This window comes from Platichthys flesus, chromosome 17 (genome assembly GCF_949316205.1).
Source record: "Platichthys flesus chromosome 17, fPlaFle2.1, whole genome shotgun sequence".
Classification (NCBI taxonomy): domain Eukaryota; kingdom Metazoa; phylum Chordata; class Actinopteri; order Pleuronectiformes; family Pleuronectidae; genus Platichthys; species Platichthys flesus.
This window is the reverse complement of record NC_084961.1, coordinates 5,615,404-5,635,722: the sequence shown is the minus strand read 5'-3', so window position 1 is coordinate 5,635,722 and position 20,319 is coordinate 5,615,404. Positions and strand designations below refer to the sequence as shown.

General features: G+C 44.7%; 1 protein-coding gene across 4 annotated transcripts; it reads right to left on the bottom strand.

The window, feature by feature from the left end:
• Positions 1 to 680: 680 nt before the first annotated feature.
• eomesa (eomesodermin homolog a) lies at positions 681 to 5,860 on the bottom strand. Of its 4 annotated transcripts, none has more exons than XM_062409123.1 (7): positions 4,389 to 5,701; positions 3,821 to 3,975; positions 3,029 to 3,150; positions 2,686 to 2,844; positions 2,506 to 2,567; positions 1,682 to 2,400; positions 681 to 1,557 (listed from the first exon to the last, which is right to left on the bottom strand). In XM_062409123.1, exons 1-7 carry the CDS (start codon positions 5,087 to 5,089, stop codon positions 1,544 to 1,546), a joined length of 1,932 nt encoding a protein of 643 aa, XP_062265107.1. In that variant the 5' UTR covers positions 5,090 to 5,701; the 3' UTR covers positions 681 to 1,543. The 4 variants fall into 4 exon arrangements, with proteins under 4 accessions (XP_062265107.1, XP_062265106.1, XP_062265108.1 ...); XM_062409124.1 differs by adding an exon at positions 5,716 to 5,860 and having other exon boundaries at positions 682 to 2,400; positions 4,389 to 5,012; XM_062409126.1 differs by adding an exon at positions 5,716 to 5,859 and having other exon boundaries at positions 685 to 2,400; positions 4,389 to 4,710.
• Positions 5,861 to 20,319: the final 14,459 nt, after the last annotated feature.

The window sequence follows — 20,319 nt, the reverse complement described above, 5'->3', positions numbered from 1 at the left end:
ATTGGAGTTAGTCAGACTCCTCACTTTGTCAAGGAGTCTGACAACAGAATTAATTAGAATTTGAGTATGTAAATCAATTCAAATTGGGGTGCTTAGTGAGGGGGGGGGGGTGGATTTGAAGTATTTTCACGCAGGAAAAACAGGTGCTGCGAACACGAGCCAAGTCGAGTCTCTGTGTGAATCCTATGACTTCTCTTTTTGTGGATTTCATCTTCGCTAATGCACGTGCGCGGAGGCCGTGCACCGGCCGTATAAATAGACGTGTTGAGCTGTACATGGGCCCTAGTTGGACGGAGGACGGACCACTTTCTGTTTACCCTGCTTTGGCATTTTCTCAGAACTCAACCCTCACGTGTAGTTAGATTACTGAGGTTAAATTGTCAAATGTGTGAAAACTCCATGGCAACAGCAGGAGCTATAGTAGCTCTGTGTTCTTTTGTGCGGTTGTCACCTAACCGGGCCTATGTTGTGAGACGAGATATAGACGTGCACACATCTCGTGTTTAAATCGCACTTCGCTCACTTGAAGTGGTGTTATACCTTGTAACACTTGTTTGTAGCTTGACGGATTGCTCAGCTCTTTTAAAAACGCACGGGTTCTGAGAATTTCTGTCCACGAGCCAGAAATAAAAGCCACACATCACTTTCTGGTATTTACAATGCACATGCCTGTTTTTATTTATGAGAAAAATGTTTGTATTTGAAAATCTTTCAAGAAATGGCACCAAATATACTTTATTTGTACAGGGAAAGAGATTTAAGGCAGAAGAAGCTTATGAAATGTTAATTAGCAATGTAATGGTGATAGAAACGGCCTCATAAAGTCGCATGGCTCACATGGAGGAATATCGATTACTTCCCTCATCTTGTTAAACTAAGTTAAAATGTCAAACTGGCTCTTCACTTGTGCCCCCTCCCTTTCAGCTGCATGGCTTTACAGTTTATTCTGCTCATTGCAGTGTCAGCTTGATGGCCTCAACCACTCAGGGGCTTCCGGTGCAGAGGCCCAAATTCCTGGCCTCCTTAACAAGCCATAAAATACAGTAGCTTTGCAAGTCAACACTACTCGGGTACGTTCTCTGCTTAACAAGACATGCACAATTTCCATTTTAACGTGTCGCAGCCTAATGTTCCGCTTCCCGCTGCAACAAGCACACGTTAAAAAAAAAAATGCTTTTAGATTTACAGCCTTCAAACCCTCCGCAACTTCCCCTTGTGAATAAAACATCCAGAGAACGACATTTGGACAATGCTTTATGAAAAGCTGTTTTATTATCCATTTAATAACACCTCCATGAAGACACTTTGTACAAGATACATCACATTTCTAAAGTGCACGAATACTGTACAACGAAAATGACTTAAATACGCAGGGGGGCGGGGGGGGTTTATCACATTTGTGAAAAAAAAATAAGTTTTTGTAAAATAAATGAATGAGAAGGGACATGCTTTTTTCAAAAACAACAATCACTATGCATGTTCAGGTATGTGAGAGGGGCTGGCCTGGGAAAATAACCGAGTGCAGCTTGCTTGGGGGGGAACACTAAGCTTTGGCACCTTTAGAGAAAAGAGAAAAAAGACATTATCAAGGAATGGAGAGCACTCAATAAGCAAAAAAGATTTTTATATAGTTTTAATAAATAGTCTCAGGGGCTTGTGTAGAATGCATAATAACCCATGCCTTTTGGGTTGTCCTTGTTGTACTCCTCCGTGGTCAAGTCCTCACACTTGATGGTGGGGGAGTTCTCTGTGCTCGAGCCCCCAGGAGACATCCTGCGCCTCTTGCACACCATGGAGTACACACCAGAATCAGTAGAGTCCACAGATTTCAGTGAGTGGGACGTCTCGATCCAGGTTGAGGCCGGGGGCGCGCTCTCGTCCGGCAGCTTGTCTTTAGTGGCCCCCAGCTGGTCCTCGGGGAAGGCCGGGGGACTCGGACGAGGGGACCAGGGCAGGCCCGTGGTCATCTTGCGCTGGTAAGTGCTTCTGGTGCCCCAACCAGCAGCCATGGAGGCGAAGGCCGAGTCTGGGTAGTAACTGAGGGCATGGGAGGTCTGAAGGGACAGGGGCTTTATGCCATAGGAGAGGAGGCTACTGGTGGAATAGTCATTGTCATAGGACAGGTCCAGCTTGTTGGAGCCCGGTTGCTGAACCGGTGGGACGAACCAGCGCTGGGCAGAGGCGGCGGCGCTGGCGTCCTCACTCTGTGGGGAGAGAAGGCTGTTGGTTTGGGGAACCGCCCGTTCACCAGTGTAGAAACGGTTCTGAGGCAGGTTGTTGACAAACTGGTCCTGAAAGAAAGGCTGCATGGCGTAGCGGGCCCCAGGCACAATCTGGGTGGAGCGAGGGGAATCTGTAGGGGATGGAGTCAACCTGTCACTCTCTGGAGCTGTGTACATCCTGTCCAACAGAAAGAATATCATGCATAAGAAAAATATATTGAAAAAAGGAAATTCAGCATCTAACACATGGATTTAAAAAAACAAGTGACTGAAGTGTACGTACGAGTCATAATTGTCCCGGAAGCCTTTTGCAAATGGGTTGTGATCTATCTTCAGCTGTGTGATCTGAAACAACGAGCAGAAGAAGAGAAAAACATTAAATATATTATATTGTATATAATTTCATGTAGTTGAATCTAAACACATTGTCTATTGAATTCTTCATCAAAATGCAGAAGCTTACGTCTGTGTTCTGGTACGCAGTGACGGCTATAAACTGGTTCTCTGGGAAGGTGAAGGTTTGAGTCCTGGCCTCGTTGCTCATGTCCTCCACTCCGTCCTCCGTCACCTCCACAATGTGCAGCCGCGGCTGGTATTTATGAAGCGACTGCAAGACTATCATCTGCATAGAGGGCAAACATGTAAACACGTCAGATGCATATCTTGTTGAGAAGATGGCCATCGTTCTTTTAGTGTCAAAATTATTTTTCTTAAAATATGAACTAAATAAAACAATAAAACAATCAATGTTGAAAATAAATTGGAAATCATGGAACTTTTAAGCAGGTGAGAGATCAATATCTAACCTGTGTGTTGTTGTTGTTGGCCCCTTTGTTGTTGGTCAGCTTCAACTTGCCAAATGAGATTTCTTGCCTCATCCAGTGAGCACCAGTGTTTGGAGATTCGGGATGAACATACATCTTGTTACCTAGAAAATTGAAATAGATAGTTAGTGAAGTGACAAACAAAAAACAGCATCAGTCTAAACAGCCAACAAAACACAATGCTTTAAAAAACAAATGTTTGTTAAGGACAGCTCATTCTCTTGGAAAATGTACCATTCAACAGCTTGATTTTAAAGTATATGAAAATAAAATAAAAACACATTCCTATTATTTAAATACAGATATTAGATGTTACTGACTTAAAGAGCCTTATTTCTCCCTGATACAATATAAATATAACCTATTCCATATTATTGTATTGTAAAAAATTCCCCTTATAATTTTCTATCAAGATTTAAAAAGGTTTAAAGATTATTTTGATTGATTTATAATTCTTGTTGAAAGCAATCTTTAAAAACAATGTCACACTTCAGCTGATTCATTTTAATGGTTTGACACTTCAAATTAAATATATTTAGCAATAACACTCAAAATTCCAACCTGTCAAAAGTTAAATAAGCTTTTAAAAGAACTGAGAAACTGTCATTTTTTTTAAAGAATTAAATCCACTACTAAATTCTCTACCCACATTTTTGTATCCTCAAGGTCTCCTGACAATACATCTGCTGCATCAATATTTTTTAAAGCCTTAATACAAACTCAAACATACGATTTTCCAGTGTTAAATACTTGATTGAAAAGCTCGAACCTCACCTTGCATATTGTTGTCCGCTTTCCCACAGGTGACCCACTTTCCTCCCTGAAAGCGCCAGTGGTTCGGGTCGGCCAATATGACTTCTACGAAGACGTTGTAATGTGCCGTGAGGTTGAGTCCGGTGATGTTGAAACTCAGGAATGGAAACATCCGTCTGGAAGAAGAAGAAAAAGAAAGGAATAATTAACAGCTGTGCTCGTACCACGCAGGGACGATGGAGATTATTCTATTTGGCAGAATGTTTTACGATTGTTAAAAATGTGAAATAAAATAAAATTGTACGGGGGCAATGACCAAATCGTGGCGTAATTGTGCACTAACAATTTACCAGAAACGAAAACTTTAAATTCAAAGCACAGAAAACGCAAAATAAATGCGTCACTGGGATATATCGACCGTGTATGTAACTTTTACGCGTGCGTAAAAGGTGAGAATACAAATGACTGCTGCGTCTTAAGGCATTACTAAATAAATGTGCTAAATGGCGATGCATAATAATTCCATTTTCATGCCCGTTTTATTGATTTAAATTAGGCCTTTAAATCCTCCGGCAGCGCGTCAGCTTACCTGCCCTGCTTGGTGATGATCATCTCGGTCTGGTGCCGGTGGAATTTCAGCCACAGAGGCCGGTTGCACAGATACACCTGCGCCCTGGCTCCGGCGGCAGACCCCGGCAGCGACATGGAGCCGATGCCCGTCCCCGTCCCTGGATAGGAGGGGTACAAACAGCCCGGACCCTGGCTGAACTGGTACCCTCCGGTGCTAAACTGGCTCCGGCCGGTGCACACGGACGAGGAGGAGAAGCCCGTGGGCGGCAGGACGGATCCGTAGTGAAGCGACGCCGGGTACCGGGAGCCGCTGGAGCCCGTGTACACCGAGCCGGTCTGTCCTGCATAGGGAAAGAGGGAACAGGGGCTTGCCATGTCGGTACTCGCCTGGGACGAGATGAAGTATCTGTCAGAGCCAAGTTCGTCTATGTTGTACCGCCGAGCGCTCGTCAGCTCGTCCTCGAGCACCGGGGAGCCTTTCCTCCCATCGGGCCCGGATTTAGTGAAAGTGTCCCCCGCCTCGCCCAGCATCCCGTTGCCCACCCCGCTCAGATATTTCTTGGGCACGCTGCCGGACTCCGACTCCGTCCGGTCCACCTCCTGGTACTCGAGCTGGGACGACGGCCTCGGGCTGTTGTTGACACTGTCCGACGAGGAGAGGTTGTAAAAGGTTTTGGGTAAATTGATGCTCGCGCTGGGAAGGATGTTCTCTAACTGCATCGTTGCAAATAAATTAGGAAAAAGAGTTGTTCAAAAAAAGAGGAAAAGGCTCCAAGGAGGGTGAAGAATCTCAGCCGTGGAGGCGACGCAAGCACCGTGCGCCCGGGTTCTCTCTGTGTCTACACGCCTCCCTCCCTGAACGAATGATGGAAGGAGGTTCAACCTTCTCCTCACCTACGGATTTTCAGATCAGATTATGGGCTGGACGTGGGATGTCGAGCGGCTCTTATAAGACGCACTTCTCCACACACACAGCACCGAGGGGAGGAGCTTTTTGGAAGAGCAAGCAGGAGCACTGTGGCTGTTTAATTCAATTAGAAAGTGTCTCGTAGATTATAGAGAAACTCTGATGATGACTATCGATATATGTATTGATTCGTTTAGGCCTGTTTTTAATTTTTAAAAGAATTACAAAACAGGCCTAGACACGTCTCCACGCGCAACCTCTCCAGATCATATCGTTTGCCATCAAAATTCAAATGTAAATCACATTCGATTGGTTCTAGAATTTAAGTAAAACATAAATTGTAAACAATGAGGTTTTTCTTTTACATTTTTACCCCAATGACCGAACAGAACGGTAACAAAAAAAATAAGATTAGTCCTGAATTTCTACTTTTACGCACAAGGTGTCCTCTCCAAACTTTCAGCTTCAAGTCCCCAGCTCGTCCAAACCCAGCGTTTCTCAGAACGTACTGTAACTTCTGCTCACACACACACAGTCACACTGAGAAACGCGGAGACCTTCCCCCCACCTGCGAAACACAAACACAAAAAACCATCACATGTGCACCTTGTTTCGTATAATTGGAGCCCGACGCCTCCTCCTTGTCCAGGTTTTCAGCTCCTGGCTCCAATATAACTACCGACTTTCAAAACTGCCTGTATCTGAATATAAATTTAGAAATAAACTTAAACTATGTATTTTCTGATAATTATATGTACAAGTCTGGAGGTAAGAAAACAATTTAGAATGAAATCTTTTCCTCTTTTTTGTTGAGAATAAAAATAAAAACATGTATAGTCCTTTTCTATATTTTAGAGGTTACTGTTAAAATTATTTTAACCTTTAAATGATCATTGAATTATTCACTGACTCACACGATAATCAAAAATCCATCAACATGATAGATTGTGTTGGAAGCAACCAAAATATATTTCTTCTCTGATTTAATTTAACTCTAATTTTACCATTAAAAAAAAAATGAAAATCTTTAAATTAAACTGAGGCTCTGAATAATTGTATTTTAAGGCAATTTATGAAGTGAGGAAAAAGGTGGCAGTGACCGTGAATAATTGGTTGGAGACACACACACACACATGCACACACACAAAGACACACACACACACGTAAGTAAGTAAGTTCACAATTCAAAAATCAACATACATGAAAATTAATACTGGTAATACTGTGTACGATAATGAATCAAAGAGTTGAACAAAGAACAATATTTATGTAATTATAATTAAAATCATATTTCTGATTTAAGAATGTGGGAGGAATGCACACACACACACGCACACACACACACACACACACACATACACACACACACACACACACACACACACACACACACACTCACACATACACACTGAGAGAGAAAGCTACTGAAACACGATCAAACAAAACAAGTCGTTGATTCTGTCTCCATAATAAAGGAATTTCTCAACGGTGACACCGAGACAGCGCCCTCTAGTGACCCACCGAGCAACTCCCCACATCCCTGTTTACAGAGAAGCCACCTCACACTGTCCCGCAGCTGCATGCAGGCCCTCAGCTCTCACTTCTTCCACTTGTATCTCACTTTACATCATCTTCAACTGCAGTGAACTCAGCCTCTGTGTGTGTGTGTGTGTGTGTGTGTGTGTGTGTGTGTGTATGCCTGTGTGTGGGCAGCCTGTGCATGTGTGAGTCCTAACATGAGCTGGAGGGGGAGTAGGGGGTGAGATGAATTTGGGGAAAACGGGGATACAAATCTGTGAAAAGCTGAGGGAGACTCTCGGCTGGAGGCAGATTGGCTGGTGTCATAAATGGGACAGTAAAGCTGGCAATTGGGCCATCAGGGGACCACAGGCTACATGCGCACGGCACACGAGCTGTCAATCAAGCCCCCCCCAGACCCTTCCCAGGTTACCGTGCACGCATGGAAACACCGGGCACGAGATCAGGCTTCCTTCGTTTGATTCAGAGTCAGCTCCATTATTTATTCTGACCCGTCTCACAACCGAGGATCTCACTTATCCCAGGCATAACCAAATCCTGATTTTCACCAATCACCTATTTTACTTGTGCTTCTTGCAGCAAATGCAGAATCCCTGAGGGGGGGGGGAACTTGTAAAAATGACGTCTTCTGAGCAGCTTTTGTGTCTTTGTGATACAAGTCAGTGATTCCTTTTCAGCTAAATCAGCTTGGGTGAATAACTGTTTTCCACGAAACCGCCAAATAATCTGGTAAATCATGAGATGCAAATTTACAATCACTGAAAATAGGAGTTGTAAGGATCCTGACACACCGACACACACACACACACACACACACCAGAGGAGGTGCTGCTCCCTTGACTCAGTGTTGCTACAGGCTGTCACTCTATACATAGAGGATGTATCTATAGTTTGAAGGAAGCTGCATCTGCATTAAAAGTCTAAAGATTTCACGCCTCTACTGTCATCGCCTCATTAGTACAATGCTGCCGTGTGCGTTTTCTCCCTTTGCATGATCAGCAACTTACCCTGATTAATGAATTATCATTATAAGTAAAAAAAATGGGGCTTTATTCCACCTGCACATTGTGACTCCTTTACAGTCCGTCCTTTTAATCATGTGAATTCTCCTTTGCACAAATGATTTCACAGCTGATCTGGCGCTTTACAGCTCTGCTGCAGAGGATTACAAGCCCGTGGAGAGAGAAAATCCCTGTAACTTTCACGTTATTGTTTTAACGGCCGCGCTCTGAAGTATGTTGGTTTTTCCAAAGTGACCCCGAAGACTCGGCAAGCCGTTTTAAAGCTAGAAAACTAAATAAATGTGATTTACAGGCCACCTATAAGTCAACTAATTCCAAAAGAGGTGGATGTTTCGGTCCGATTGGCAAAGGAGCTCGCACTGGTGACCTGTCAGCATGTTTCTTGACCACCTATAAAAGTCCAAGTGCGTCTGAGATGACCCTCCTTGGCCCCGGGCCAGGGCCCGCACGACAGGGGGAAGGGAAGTCTCAACCATATTGTTGTCAGAGTAGATCATCAACAGGGCACATGAAAGGGATACATTCCAGGTTTTATGGGCCAAGGTGGCTGCTGAAGCCTTTGCTCCGGAGTGAATTCATGTACCCCATTGCAAGGATTAATAACGCAGGTCTCATTAGAGATCCTCGCCACCGAGACCCCTGGAGGGAGGGGTGCTGGGAAAAGAACTGAGTGCAATGTGCACCGTGCCAGCGCCGCGCTCCTCCGCAAATCATCATCCTCGAGAACACTTTTATTGGAAAGAATTTATCTGGCGAGTTTATCAAAGATGTCCCCCAGTACATTTTCCAGTGTGTGGGAATTGCTAACATTTAATCAAAGCCGGAGTCTTTAGGCAAGGGGAGCTTATGTTACAGACATGCTGCTGTCTTCAAAGATGTGAAGGTGACAGCTTTCATGAATTTCCATTGGGGGTTCATATTGCTCTCATCAATTACTTTCTCTTGTTCCTTCTTATTTCCTCGTCCTCAGACCTGTTTCTTCATGATTTAAGCAGCGGAAGGTTTCCTCCCTTCAGCCTGGACAAAACCTGTTTGCATAACGTAAGAGCGTCTTGCCTTTTTTTTCTTTCTCCTTATTCCTCCTACTCAAAGAACATTAGAATATGTAAAGTAAATATTCATGTTTGATGTCATGGAGGCTATTTCAGATGTCATTCCAGCAGAGCAAATTATCAGGAGACGGGGGGGAATCTTCCCCCATCTGCAACCAGTCAGTGAGGGAGACCTGCGGGAATTCTCTGTCTATATGCAGCACGTTTGAATTCCTCAAAAAATACATTAAAATAAGAATAAAAATCATCAAATGCTACTTTGCGTCATGTCAACAGATAAGTCTCCATGTCAGCATGCTGCTGCGTGCATGCACGTGTGCGTGGCGGTGTGTTTTCTGTCTGCGTTGCGGAAGGAGCGGTGGATTACTGGGTGGAGATGTATCTGGGGGATACGTGAGCCCAATGTGATGCGCAGGTTTTTTTCAGGGGGCAATGATAATCCACTGTGTTAAGACAAATCTTAGAAGAATAAGGTGTACCGGATGTATTCAGGGAAATGGGATTGGAGCTGCACTCACTGCGTTTGATTCCCCAATGCATGATAACATGATTTTTGGATTACTGCATTACAGAAAGTGTCACCCGGGGCCGCTGGGAAAAGCAGCAGGAACATGGAAGTGTTGGAGTTTCAGGTTCTCCTCTTCTTCACTGGTTTCTATCCTCCCGCGCATAGAAATGAGCTCTGTCTTTTTTCATGCTCCAAGCAGTGTTGAAACTGTTTTCTCCCTAAATGTTTACCAGATGTTGAAAAAAAATAAAAACATAAATGCACATAATCACTGTTAAACTCCCAGTAATTCCCTTACAATAGGGAGTTAACTACAGTTTTTCCTTTTCTAGGAATCGGGTAAGAAGATCACTGGGCTGATTTTGACACATCCGCCCTTTTACTTTCACTCACTGTGTCGTCACGGGCAGAACACAAGGCCGAGAGTGGAATGGCTGTCCGCTGGCCCGAGTCTCACCCTCGTCCCCATTTTAGCATCAACCTTTGTTGACCCACTTACTCCCGGCCCATCCTCTGGGAACCCCCAGGAGGAATCGACATGAGGGACCCGGGCAAACTAGCAGGTGCTAAAAGTTTGACAGCGTAGACTGGATATATGTGCTCCATGGAACGTGAGGTGTAAGGGAGGGTGGCGGAGTTGTATCGACTCGGCATTAAGCCTCCGAGATATCACGCCGCCCGCTGTAACAGGCAAATACTCTCCTGGCCGAGAGAGAGAGAGAGAGAGAGAGAGAGAGTCGGGGTGGGGGAGTGGGGGAGATGGTCCCACGCTCGAGCTTGTCGACCAACCGAGACGCAGCGGCCCGACCCGAACACGCCCCTGGTTCCCTGTCCGTTCCCACAGCACTATTACTGCCAAACAAGCCAGGCTTTTATCACATCGCTACCCCTGACTCAGAAACTGCATTTCAGAAGGAGCCTTTATTTTTTGTTGTTGTTTTGGACAGGGGCCTCAGACAGATTTACACCACAGGAGTATTCTGCTGCGGCTGCTCCTGCCTCAATGTGGTTAAATCAGTGAGTCAGAAGTGAGAATGTAGAGTTTTAACACTTTACTCTCTCCTGGTATGAAAGCTTCTAGAGCGACAGGGAGGAAAGCCCGCACTGACTTACTGTCTACCAACCAGAGGCATATGCTATCGGGAGGGAGGTTATGTAGACATGATTAAGGGTTTAAGGATGACCCCCTCCCGCCCCCCCTCCCCAGTGGAACAGGGCATGTTGCCTTGGCTTCTTCAGTCTCCTCCGGGGAGTGAGGAAGACATTCACAGTGCTAGAGGACCCTCACACGTCCCCTTCAGTCCAATGGAAAACATCCTCGCTGCCAGTTAAAGGCCTCAATTGTGTGAATATTGGACACATCCAAGTCGATGTTATCATTTCTTTTTATTGGTTTGTGCAATTACATATTGAGTTGATCTGATGCCAAACGATTCGCTGAAGGGGCTGATATATTTGCTCTGGAGAAACGCATCCAGCAGCCATTAGATATAATTAGAGACCACAGAATGCTTTTGTATTAAAACATTTGCAGCAATTTGGCAGCTGTATAATTTAGATGCACTGGGTCATGCCATGCACATACACGACAACACACACACGTGCACACATATGCTCGCACACAATCATATACATGTGCCGGGCGTGTATGCACACACGCTCACATATGCACACACATGAGGGACCTCAGTGCAGCGGACACCTTCAATATTGAACCCAGACCTAGGCCTGGTCTCTGTATTTACATGTAAATGGTCTACAACAATCTGCGGCCCCTCTCGTCTGCTCCGTCCCTGCAGCCGTCTGGGCCTGGGGAAGAGAGCTGCTAGTCAGATGGGGGGGACCACATCAGATGGGCTCCCGCCGTTATGGAGCCAAACGCTTCGGAGGGAGAAGGAAGAGGCTGCCTGCCTGGCAGCCACTGAAACAGCAGGGACTCCCACATAGCATGGAAGTGGTCCATGGTTTGGTTCTCCATCTCTGACTGGAGAGCAGGGGAGAGATGGAGAGGACCGAATCCGAGGGCCTTCCCTGCCGAGGACAAAACGACTGAGAGATGACAAAGATCCTTCAAGGGGAGTCCCACTCGAGTGCGGCTTGCAAATCAACCTGGTGGGGCCGCTCAGGCAGGTTCTCCTTAAAGAAGGCTAAGAACCTGGTCTCCTCCCTGTGGGTAGAGGTGTTATATTTGACAAGTGTATATGTGGATGTGGAGGGGTGGGTGTCAATGATAAGAAATTACGAACAGCAGTGAGCAGGCATATCCAAGTCACATGGTGGAGGGAAGGAGCCGGCCTGTATTTGTTCCTTATGATCATCTGTCAAGTGTTTGTGTGTCCTTCTGTGCTGGCGGGTCAGATATGGTGGAGGTCTAGACACATGGACCAAACATTCTGTCTGACGGCGGGGGGGGGGGGGGGGGGAGGTTCATCTGATTGTTGTAGACCTTGATAGGACAGAACCAGCCGAACCAGCCGAGAACCGGTGTTAATGGTCCGAAAACTCAAACTAAAGAACTTCATGAACAATCTGAAAGTGTCTGAAGGACTCAAGTAATCTGCAATGTGCGAAATCGAGAGCAGGTGTAGCATTTGCCTCTAATACACCAAAAACTGGACTAGTTCTAGGTTCTGAGGTGTGGGGTGAAGACATAAAATAAGAAGCCAGTGACCAGGTACTTTCAATTTAAAGCCGTCACTTTACTAAACACACTTAAACAAAAAACATAATAAATAAAATATATTATAAACATAATAAACTTAATAAACATATATACACATAATCAAACAATAAAGGAGGGTTTAGATGAGTGGAGCTCACTCTTCTTCCCTTAATTCTCTTCCAGGGGTTTTGTTGTGATAAATAAAGTTCCGCCTGAAGTCCTTGTTCAGTTCAACCCCACAGGCCTGAAGGAGGCATCGAGCTGTTCTCTCTTGCCAGGAACAAGCACATTTCAGATCCTGATTCATCTACAGGCGGTTCATTTGCTGAGTGACACTCATACAGAAACGGCCCATCATGCCATCTCTGATAGACACACGAAGGGGATCCCCCCCTCGTTCAATCACAAAGAGGATTCCAAGCGAGGACTATCCCCCCCCCGGTTGTCACCCACCTCCTCACCCAACGAACAATCACACCTTCAGTGCAGAGGGCGACAAGGGGGGAGCTGCAGGCTGATGTGGTCTTCTTAAACACGTATATATGTTTGTTTGTGCGCGTGGGATCTTGTGCGTGTCTCTGCCCTGTGACTCTGTGTGTGTGTGTGTGTGTGTGTGTGTGTTTGCAATTTGCCGTGTGGGGGGACAATGCAACACGTTAAACCAGAGTGGGAGGTGTGAAGACAGGGGATCTGCTGCAGTCAAAATGAACAAAGACGGAAAAAGAAACTGCTTTTTTTTCAGGGTCCTGTGAAACATTGCAGTTAATTATGTTCATCGTTAGGCTTTTCGGATTCTCATGTTTTCCCGATGGAGTCGTCAAGCTGTTGGAGGTCAGGGGCTCGGAAGCACCATGAACTGTACCCCCCCCCCCCCGCCATTTTTGAATGATACAACGATAACTATAAACACGATAATCTCAATATAAAGAGATGATTTTACACTATAGAGGAGGGGGACATGCAGAAAAGATCGAAAATATAAAACGTATGAAAACTATTTTGTTTTAGTGGTGGTTTCTATGTGATTCATGTAGGCATTGGGGGTAAGACTATGGCTGATTTCAACTTAGTGGTGAGCTGTGGTCGCCAGTGACTCACCTACAGCTGCAGAGGATGTGAGTAGGTGGTCTCACACGGAGCCTGCAGCTATTCTCTCTTTCACTTTATCCACCGACTGCAAGGTTGTTTCTCTGAGTCAAATTTGTATACTGCTTTATTTCAGTAATTACAAGTAATAATTAAAGCCCTCAAAAAGCCAATTCATTTAGAGGAAGAATAATAATAATAATAATGAGAAACATTTCAATTTCAATAGGGCCTTACACCGATTTCGGTGCTCGGGCCCTAATTAGACATTATGACTGAGGTCCTGCAGTATGAACACATTTGTTTTATATGGAATCCCACAGTAACATCCAACCCCCTGAACCACACCAGTCAGGTTTGCATCTTAGTTGCAAATGGTTAAATGTCACAAATACTGTCAGAAAAGGCAGAACGGGATGTGAAGAGGGTCGTCCACTCTCCTAAAAGCCTCAGCCACATGTGGACTGTTAAGGCTTATTACACAGGACAAGAAGGGAATAAGCAGAGAACGTGTGAAGGCAGATTTTTCCCCCACAAAGTTTCTGGCACGTAAGGAAACTGCGGTTGCGTCAGAGGGGCTCGGGACTTGTCGCCGATGGAGGATCGAGCTCCAGGTCTGGGTTTCTTCATCGGTGGATGCAGGGGTCGCACTACTGACTGAGTACTGACAATATTTACTTGTGCTTTCAAAATGACCTTTGACATGCGCGCAAACATTGTGTTAACACCAACTCAGAAATAAAATCCTGTTATTATCAATCAAATTAGATTTTTACCGAGGGTTAAAAAAACAACAATTAAATCGGTTGAGTAGATTCTTGTTATTTTGTTCTTGTGTTGCAGGCAGGTGATGTCAAATTAAGGGCTATAGTTGGTTCAAGTTGAAATAAAATCCTGGGCCTCTCTGCACCTTAGTAAGGGTCATGCACCTAAAGTTATTACAGAACATCCTGATTTTTTAATTTTTTGTGGCCCTCACTATTGAACTCCCATGGAAAAGAGTATCTCAGGTACAGTATAAGGTGCGTGTAGCAACAATCCTGCATCTGAAGTGAATAAGAAGTCTTGCACAAGAAGTTGAGTGTGCGAGCAACAAAGACAGCAACAAAGACTACACTCCAGGGCACAGACTTCCCCGAATTTTTCCTTTGTGTGACTTTCTATTTTTCTTTTAAAGATGGACCCATCAGGTTCATGACATAGTTTAGAAAACCTGATCTGAATCTCATCCCAGTTTCTTCTACCAGTCAAGGCAGGGGCTACAAGGGTCGTCCAGCATCAACCAGCTCGAGCTAGTTACCAACGTTATTCTCTCTACTCCTTCTAGCTTTGTGATTTCTACCATAACCAGGGTCACCAGTTGCCGCCTTCCTCCTCTAACCCTGCGTGCATGTGAGCTAACTTAGCTGTGACTCCCAGGAACTGACGAGACACGTGTGTGTTTTGTGTGTGTGTGTGTGCGTGCATGTGTTCTGTGCGCATGCGACACTGCAGCCTGCTGGCCTCCCTCCCTGCCGAGGCCAGAAGGCACGCTCCCCGAGTCCTGCCAGCCTCTCCGCAGTCTGGGGCCACTGATGTCAGAATGGCAGGAGCCAGTGGGCGGCTGCTATTAGTGAGTCCTCTTTGCACCGGATACTGGAGTTTCATCAGCTGGTTGTGTAACTTGTTTTTTGTGGGGTTGGGGGAGGGGGGATACATAATGTTGGGCTGTGAGCGGGGCTGCATGAGGTGGACCATCATCCACAGCAGTGATAATAAGCTGATATCAATCGGTCATTTCTGCAATGTCCGACCGATACTTTCCACTCCGATAAGCTTTTCAAAATAAAACAAAGAGCCGATTTTGACAAGCGCACCTCCGAATGGCCGTCCTCCCCGCTCCTGGGTCTGTGGTTCAGTCCTGCCTCCCGTACAGAGCAGCAGCAGGGGCGAACCATCACATTTGGTGCCCAGCGTGGGGGCGGTTGGTGAGCTGTCGAGCTCCAACTATCCCATGGAGCTTTTCTTCTGTCTTTTCAGTACAATTTTGACTAACCTCATTTGCATCTGCTAATTAGATCCTGTTAGCATAATTCATACACATGACACCCTTCTGAAGCTAATGAATAGATACATCTCAAGACAACTCGCAAAGAGCGTTTAATGAGACCCAAGTTAGTCGAGAGCGGCTGCTGCAGTGAGGAGGAAAGTTGAGGAGGGGAAATCGGAGGCATTACATTTTGTACCTTCGAAGTCTGATGGGACTAATATCTGCAACATAACAGACGCAAGAACTAATGTGATTGATATACATATTCAATTCTGACTGCACGCTTCATGCTTTTTCTTTTCACGCTGAATAAAAAGTTTCCGGGAAAAAAAAGAATCCTCCGTCCGTTTGTGAAGAGACGAGAAGACGCTGCAGATGGCCGGGTCAAAACTGCGATTCTGAAAGCCTCAACCATTTCTATTAAGACGAGCTACATGCAAAACGTTAACCTATGAATATTCATCGTGGGATAAACGGTAAATATGATTCATCTTATACAGCTGGGTATTATTCGCGGAGGCAATGTGTAGAAAGGAGCGGGGGGGCCTCCTGCCAGGTTGTCAAAAGAGAGAGAGCGCGAGACTGAAGGGGGAAGAAAGAAAAAAAAAGAAATCACCGCGTACTTACATATTTGAGCTGCTGATCTCTCCATTATCAGGATGTGTTCCTGATGAGAGTTCACAGCTTCCACAGCGATCCCCTTCAGAGCTCGGCCACAGCAGGAAGTGAGCGTGCTGCTTAACACGTGCCTCTCAGGGCTGTTTATTTTCAGAGGATTTAAATTGGTCATATGTGAAGGCTCACAGCTCTAATTCCTCCTACGGCTCTTATTTAAAAACACTCAATGGACCGGTCGACTTTAATAGTTGCACTAACCACAAGAGATTAAGGAGGGTGTGATACGGTCACGCTCGGTTACTCTGGATGTGAGGTTAGGATTTGGTGAAAAAAACAATAGTATAATTTAAAATGGATGCTTTATATATCTTCTTAAAGTTATCTTTCAATGTCAATTTTTTTAGGGTTAGGGTTAGGGAAAGAGCGAGATGGATAGATAGATAGATAGATAGATAGATAGATAGTTAGATAGATAGATAGATAGATAGAAAGATAGATAGATAGATAGATGGATGGATAGATAGATAGATAGATAGATAGATAGATAGATGGATAGATGGATAGATAGATAGATAGATAGATAGATAGATAGATAGATAGATAGATAGATAGATAGATAGATAGATAGATAGATAGAAAGATAGATAGAAAGATTGATGGATAGATGGATAGATAGATAGATAGATAGATAGATAGATAGATAGATAGATAGATAGATAGATAGATGGATAGATGGATAGATAGATAGATAGATAGATAGATAGATAGATAGATAGATAGATAGATAGATAGATAGATAGATAGATAGATAGATAGATAACCTCGCCCTTCTTCTTCCCAAAAAGGAATCACGTTTGGTTTTACATTAAAAGTTTACCTTTTATTTTTATTTTAAATGTGGAGATTAAACATCCTCAATGTGTGTGGAGGATTGTTTATAATACTTTTCGTTGCCAAACCAAATTCAGTTGAAACTTAAAAAGTGCTAACGTGTTTCGTTATTTCATATAGATTATTTTCATATTTAACATAGTAGTAAAAGTATTCCTTACTTTTAATTGGGAGATATTTAATTAAGGACGACATTTTTTTTATTATCTTTATCAGTATTTAGAGCCAGAAACGAAACCAACAAACCAAAAAGTAATCAAATATAAACTTTCTCCGACCTTCATCAAAAGAAACATAATTTTCACCTCATTATTTCAAACAAATCCAAACGTGTGTCGTTTTGTTATAACTTTAAATTACACATTCCTCATATAACTGCTTACTTTGATTGGCACGGATCCATTCCCAGATCTGGAGGCTGCAGCATGGAGTGTTGGAGTTGTGCTGTCATTCTGGTGTGGAGCTGCACCTGGCTGATTGAGTGACGACCCAGCGGGGGGCCTTGAATCATCTCAGCTGAGGCCTCATGGCTTGGCCTGGCTGGAGCCCTCATGATGTGATAGTGGAGCGAGCCAGGCCCGAGTGTGTTTGTGAGTCTGTGTGCATGCATAGTGATGTGTGTACTTGTGCACACGTGCAGGCTTGTGTGTGCGTGTGCAAGTACAAGTGTAGGAGCTCTTGTGTGTGTGTGTGTTTGCTCCCGTCTGCTCCCTCCAACCGGTTGATCTTTCACATTTCGCACGGGCAGGAGGGACAGGAGGCTGCCAGGCTGCGCCCGGAGTCTGGGTACAGTGCGGTTAGCAATGCCCGGCATTCATTAGCACCTCCCAAGCTGTCTGCACTTTTACCAAACGCTCTAGCTAGCTAACATGCACTGGCTCCGTGCTCCCTGCTCTTGTCACCCCAGTGAAGGCCTTCGCCATGCGTTGGCTCCACTCAGCCACAGCTGAGGCCTCCGCTCTTGGCTTGGGCCGCTTCAACTTTGTTACAGTTCAGCGCAGTGACACGACGAGAAGCCAGGCGGCTCTGCCAGAGTTCATAGAACTTTATGCAGGAAGTTGTCATTTCCTGAATCGGATGAATCAGTGGGAAAAGTTCTCACCAACTGTTGTAAAGGACTCAGTGATTCCCCCCCGTGCATGTAGAAGAATACACCTGATAGGGTCTACTGGTGGGAAGCCAGTGAGGGACCATCACTTTGTTCTTGTGCTTGAAAAAAACAACAACAATTGATCTTTGTTATTTGTTCTGTTGTAAAAGGGTTAAAGTCCTGTCACCAAACTGCACATGATTTAAAGAAACAAGAATCCACCCATTGCTTACGTACCAGCATGAAAACGCCGATGGCTCGATGCACTGAGCCCAACAACCCTTTAATATGCCTGTTTTATCAGTCCATGGGAAATTGTTGAAGATGTCAATGTTAATTAAAGTGATTTAACCCTAACCCCGGATCCATCCCTTCGAATAGATCAACAGCTAAATTCTATTTTACTCTCTTCTGCCAAATCCTGCACCGAGTCTCATGGAATCCATTTTGTGTTTTTTTCTTTGTTTTTCTTTCTGCAAATAAAAACAACAACAACGGACAGGAATGAAAACATAACCTCCTTGGCAGTGGTAAGTATATACTGTGTGACCAGAGCGTGCACACACACACACACACAACCACACACACACACACACACACACACACACACACACACACACACACACAAACACACACAGTTGGCATCATTCTACAGAGTGGGTCACTTATTTTTTTGTGTGTTTTTTTTTACACTTAACACGATCATTTGACTTAATGACAGATCTCAGTGAAGGAGAGGAGGACGGGAGGGAGGGAGGGAGGAAAGGAGGAAAGGAGGGAGGAGGGAGGAGGGAGGAGGGAGGGAGGAGGGAGTTGACACGAATCCTTCCTTAAGACTGAAGCTGTGATTCTGTGACAGGCAACATTACACAAGGTGTGTCTCACCTTATCACCCTCATCTCTGACATACACTTGCATACCTCCCCCACTCCGTTACCCATCCTCTCACCCGTCTCATATGCCTCCCCCCCTCTCCTCTCTTCTCTCCTCTCTTTCCCTCACAGGCTCAACAGGCTGGGAATACCTCCGAGAGCTGCGACCGGGGTGCAAAGAACCCAGCAGGAGTGGTCCTGGCACGTCCCCACCCAACTCCATTCAAGCTTTAACATACTTTCTCTATAGTAAAGAGTGTTTCTCCAAACCACCTTCATAGCAAACTTTTAAAACTTCTTTTGATTGTTCCTGAATTGAGTCGACACCTAGAGATGATTTCAAAGATATGAATGAAATACAAAGGATGTGGAGGCAATCAATTAACTAAAACATTATAACACTGTGTAGCTGTACAATAACAACTATTGAGGGGTTTTAAGGGAAATGTTGTCAAACTACTAATACTAATATGCCATTTGATTGTGTAGGTACAATTCCATCATTGTCTAAAGCTCTGGAATGTTTCTCTGTGGGTTTCTGTTGTGTACCCGAGATTGACGTCCAGAATGTTTTATATATAAAGTTTGAAAAACACTGTGATATAATGATTAGGGCTCTATTTCTGCTCAGCAATGCATGTGGTCTAAAGCGCATTGTGCATTCGGGGATTGTACGAATCCACTCTTGGTAGTTTAATGGCAGACATGACAGGTTGCTGCATTGGGCCAATGGTTCACAAGTGCTGTCTTTAGTCTCTTAATTAATTATAGTGTATTTAGGGTATTGAGAACTTCTGTTTCCTGTAAAAAACAGACACAGTTGCACTTTGGCGGATCAGAGCAGACTTACCTGCCGAAGAAAATGGATCTGTTCATGTGCTGAGTGAAAGTGCAGGGAGCAGATCATCGGTGTGCCTGAGATGTGTTTAAAACAGAAACAGATCTTTGCTCTTCTTCAGCCGGCTCGACAGTGGGATTTGTTCTTGTCGTATTAACGGGAGCAGCCGTTTCTAACGAGCTCCATCTGAGCTCCAACAGCCCACCAGCATTAAAAAGCAGCAACGAGACACTTAAAATGACTCGGAGTTATCCGATCGATGTTTGCTCAGCCGTAGCCGTTGTAATTCACCCTCACTGCTACTTGTCGGTCTCATTTTCTCCAGTGCCAGACAGGGGCACCATGATGGGAGCCTGCAGGCTACAATAAACGTTGTGGGGGATTTAAAGAGCACGGTAATACGGACTGAAGGTTTGTGCCACGGCTTCATGGTGCTGGTTTAAAGCACACCGTGTTCAGTCTGTACCTCCACGAGCAGATCCATCTGTTACCCGGGATTCACTGTAGCATGCCACGTGCCCTGACAAACACTTTTCAAATGTAGTTTCAGACTAATCATCTCAATGGAAGACAACCCGAGAAAAGCAGTTCTGCCACATCCTGCAGCGGGAGGGGGCTAATGACATGTGATGGGGGAATGTATTTAACTACTGAGCCACGTCATTCTCAATACACTCATGATGGAAAGATGGAAGGGGAGGGAGCAGAGAATCTGAATCTGAAAACTAATTAACACTTTACTGCATGACAGGGCTGTCATGTCTGTTATGTTGAGGAGTTTGAGAAATTCACTTCTGTAGATGTGATTTTCCTCATTTGTATTTAGGTTTTTTTCT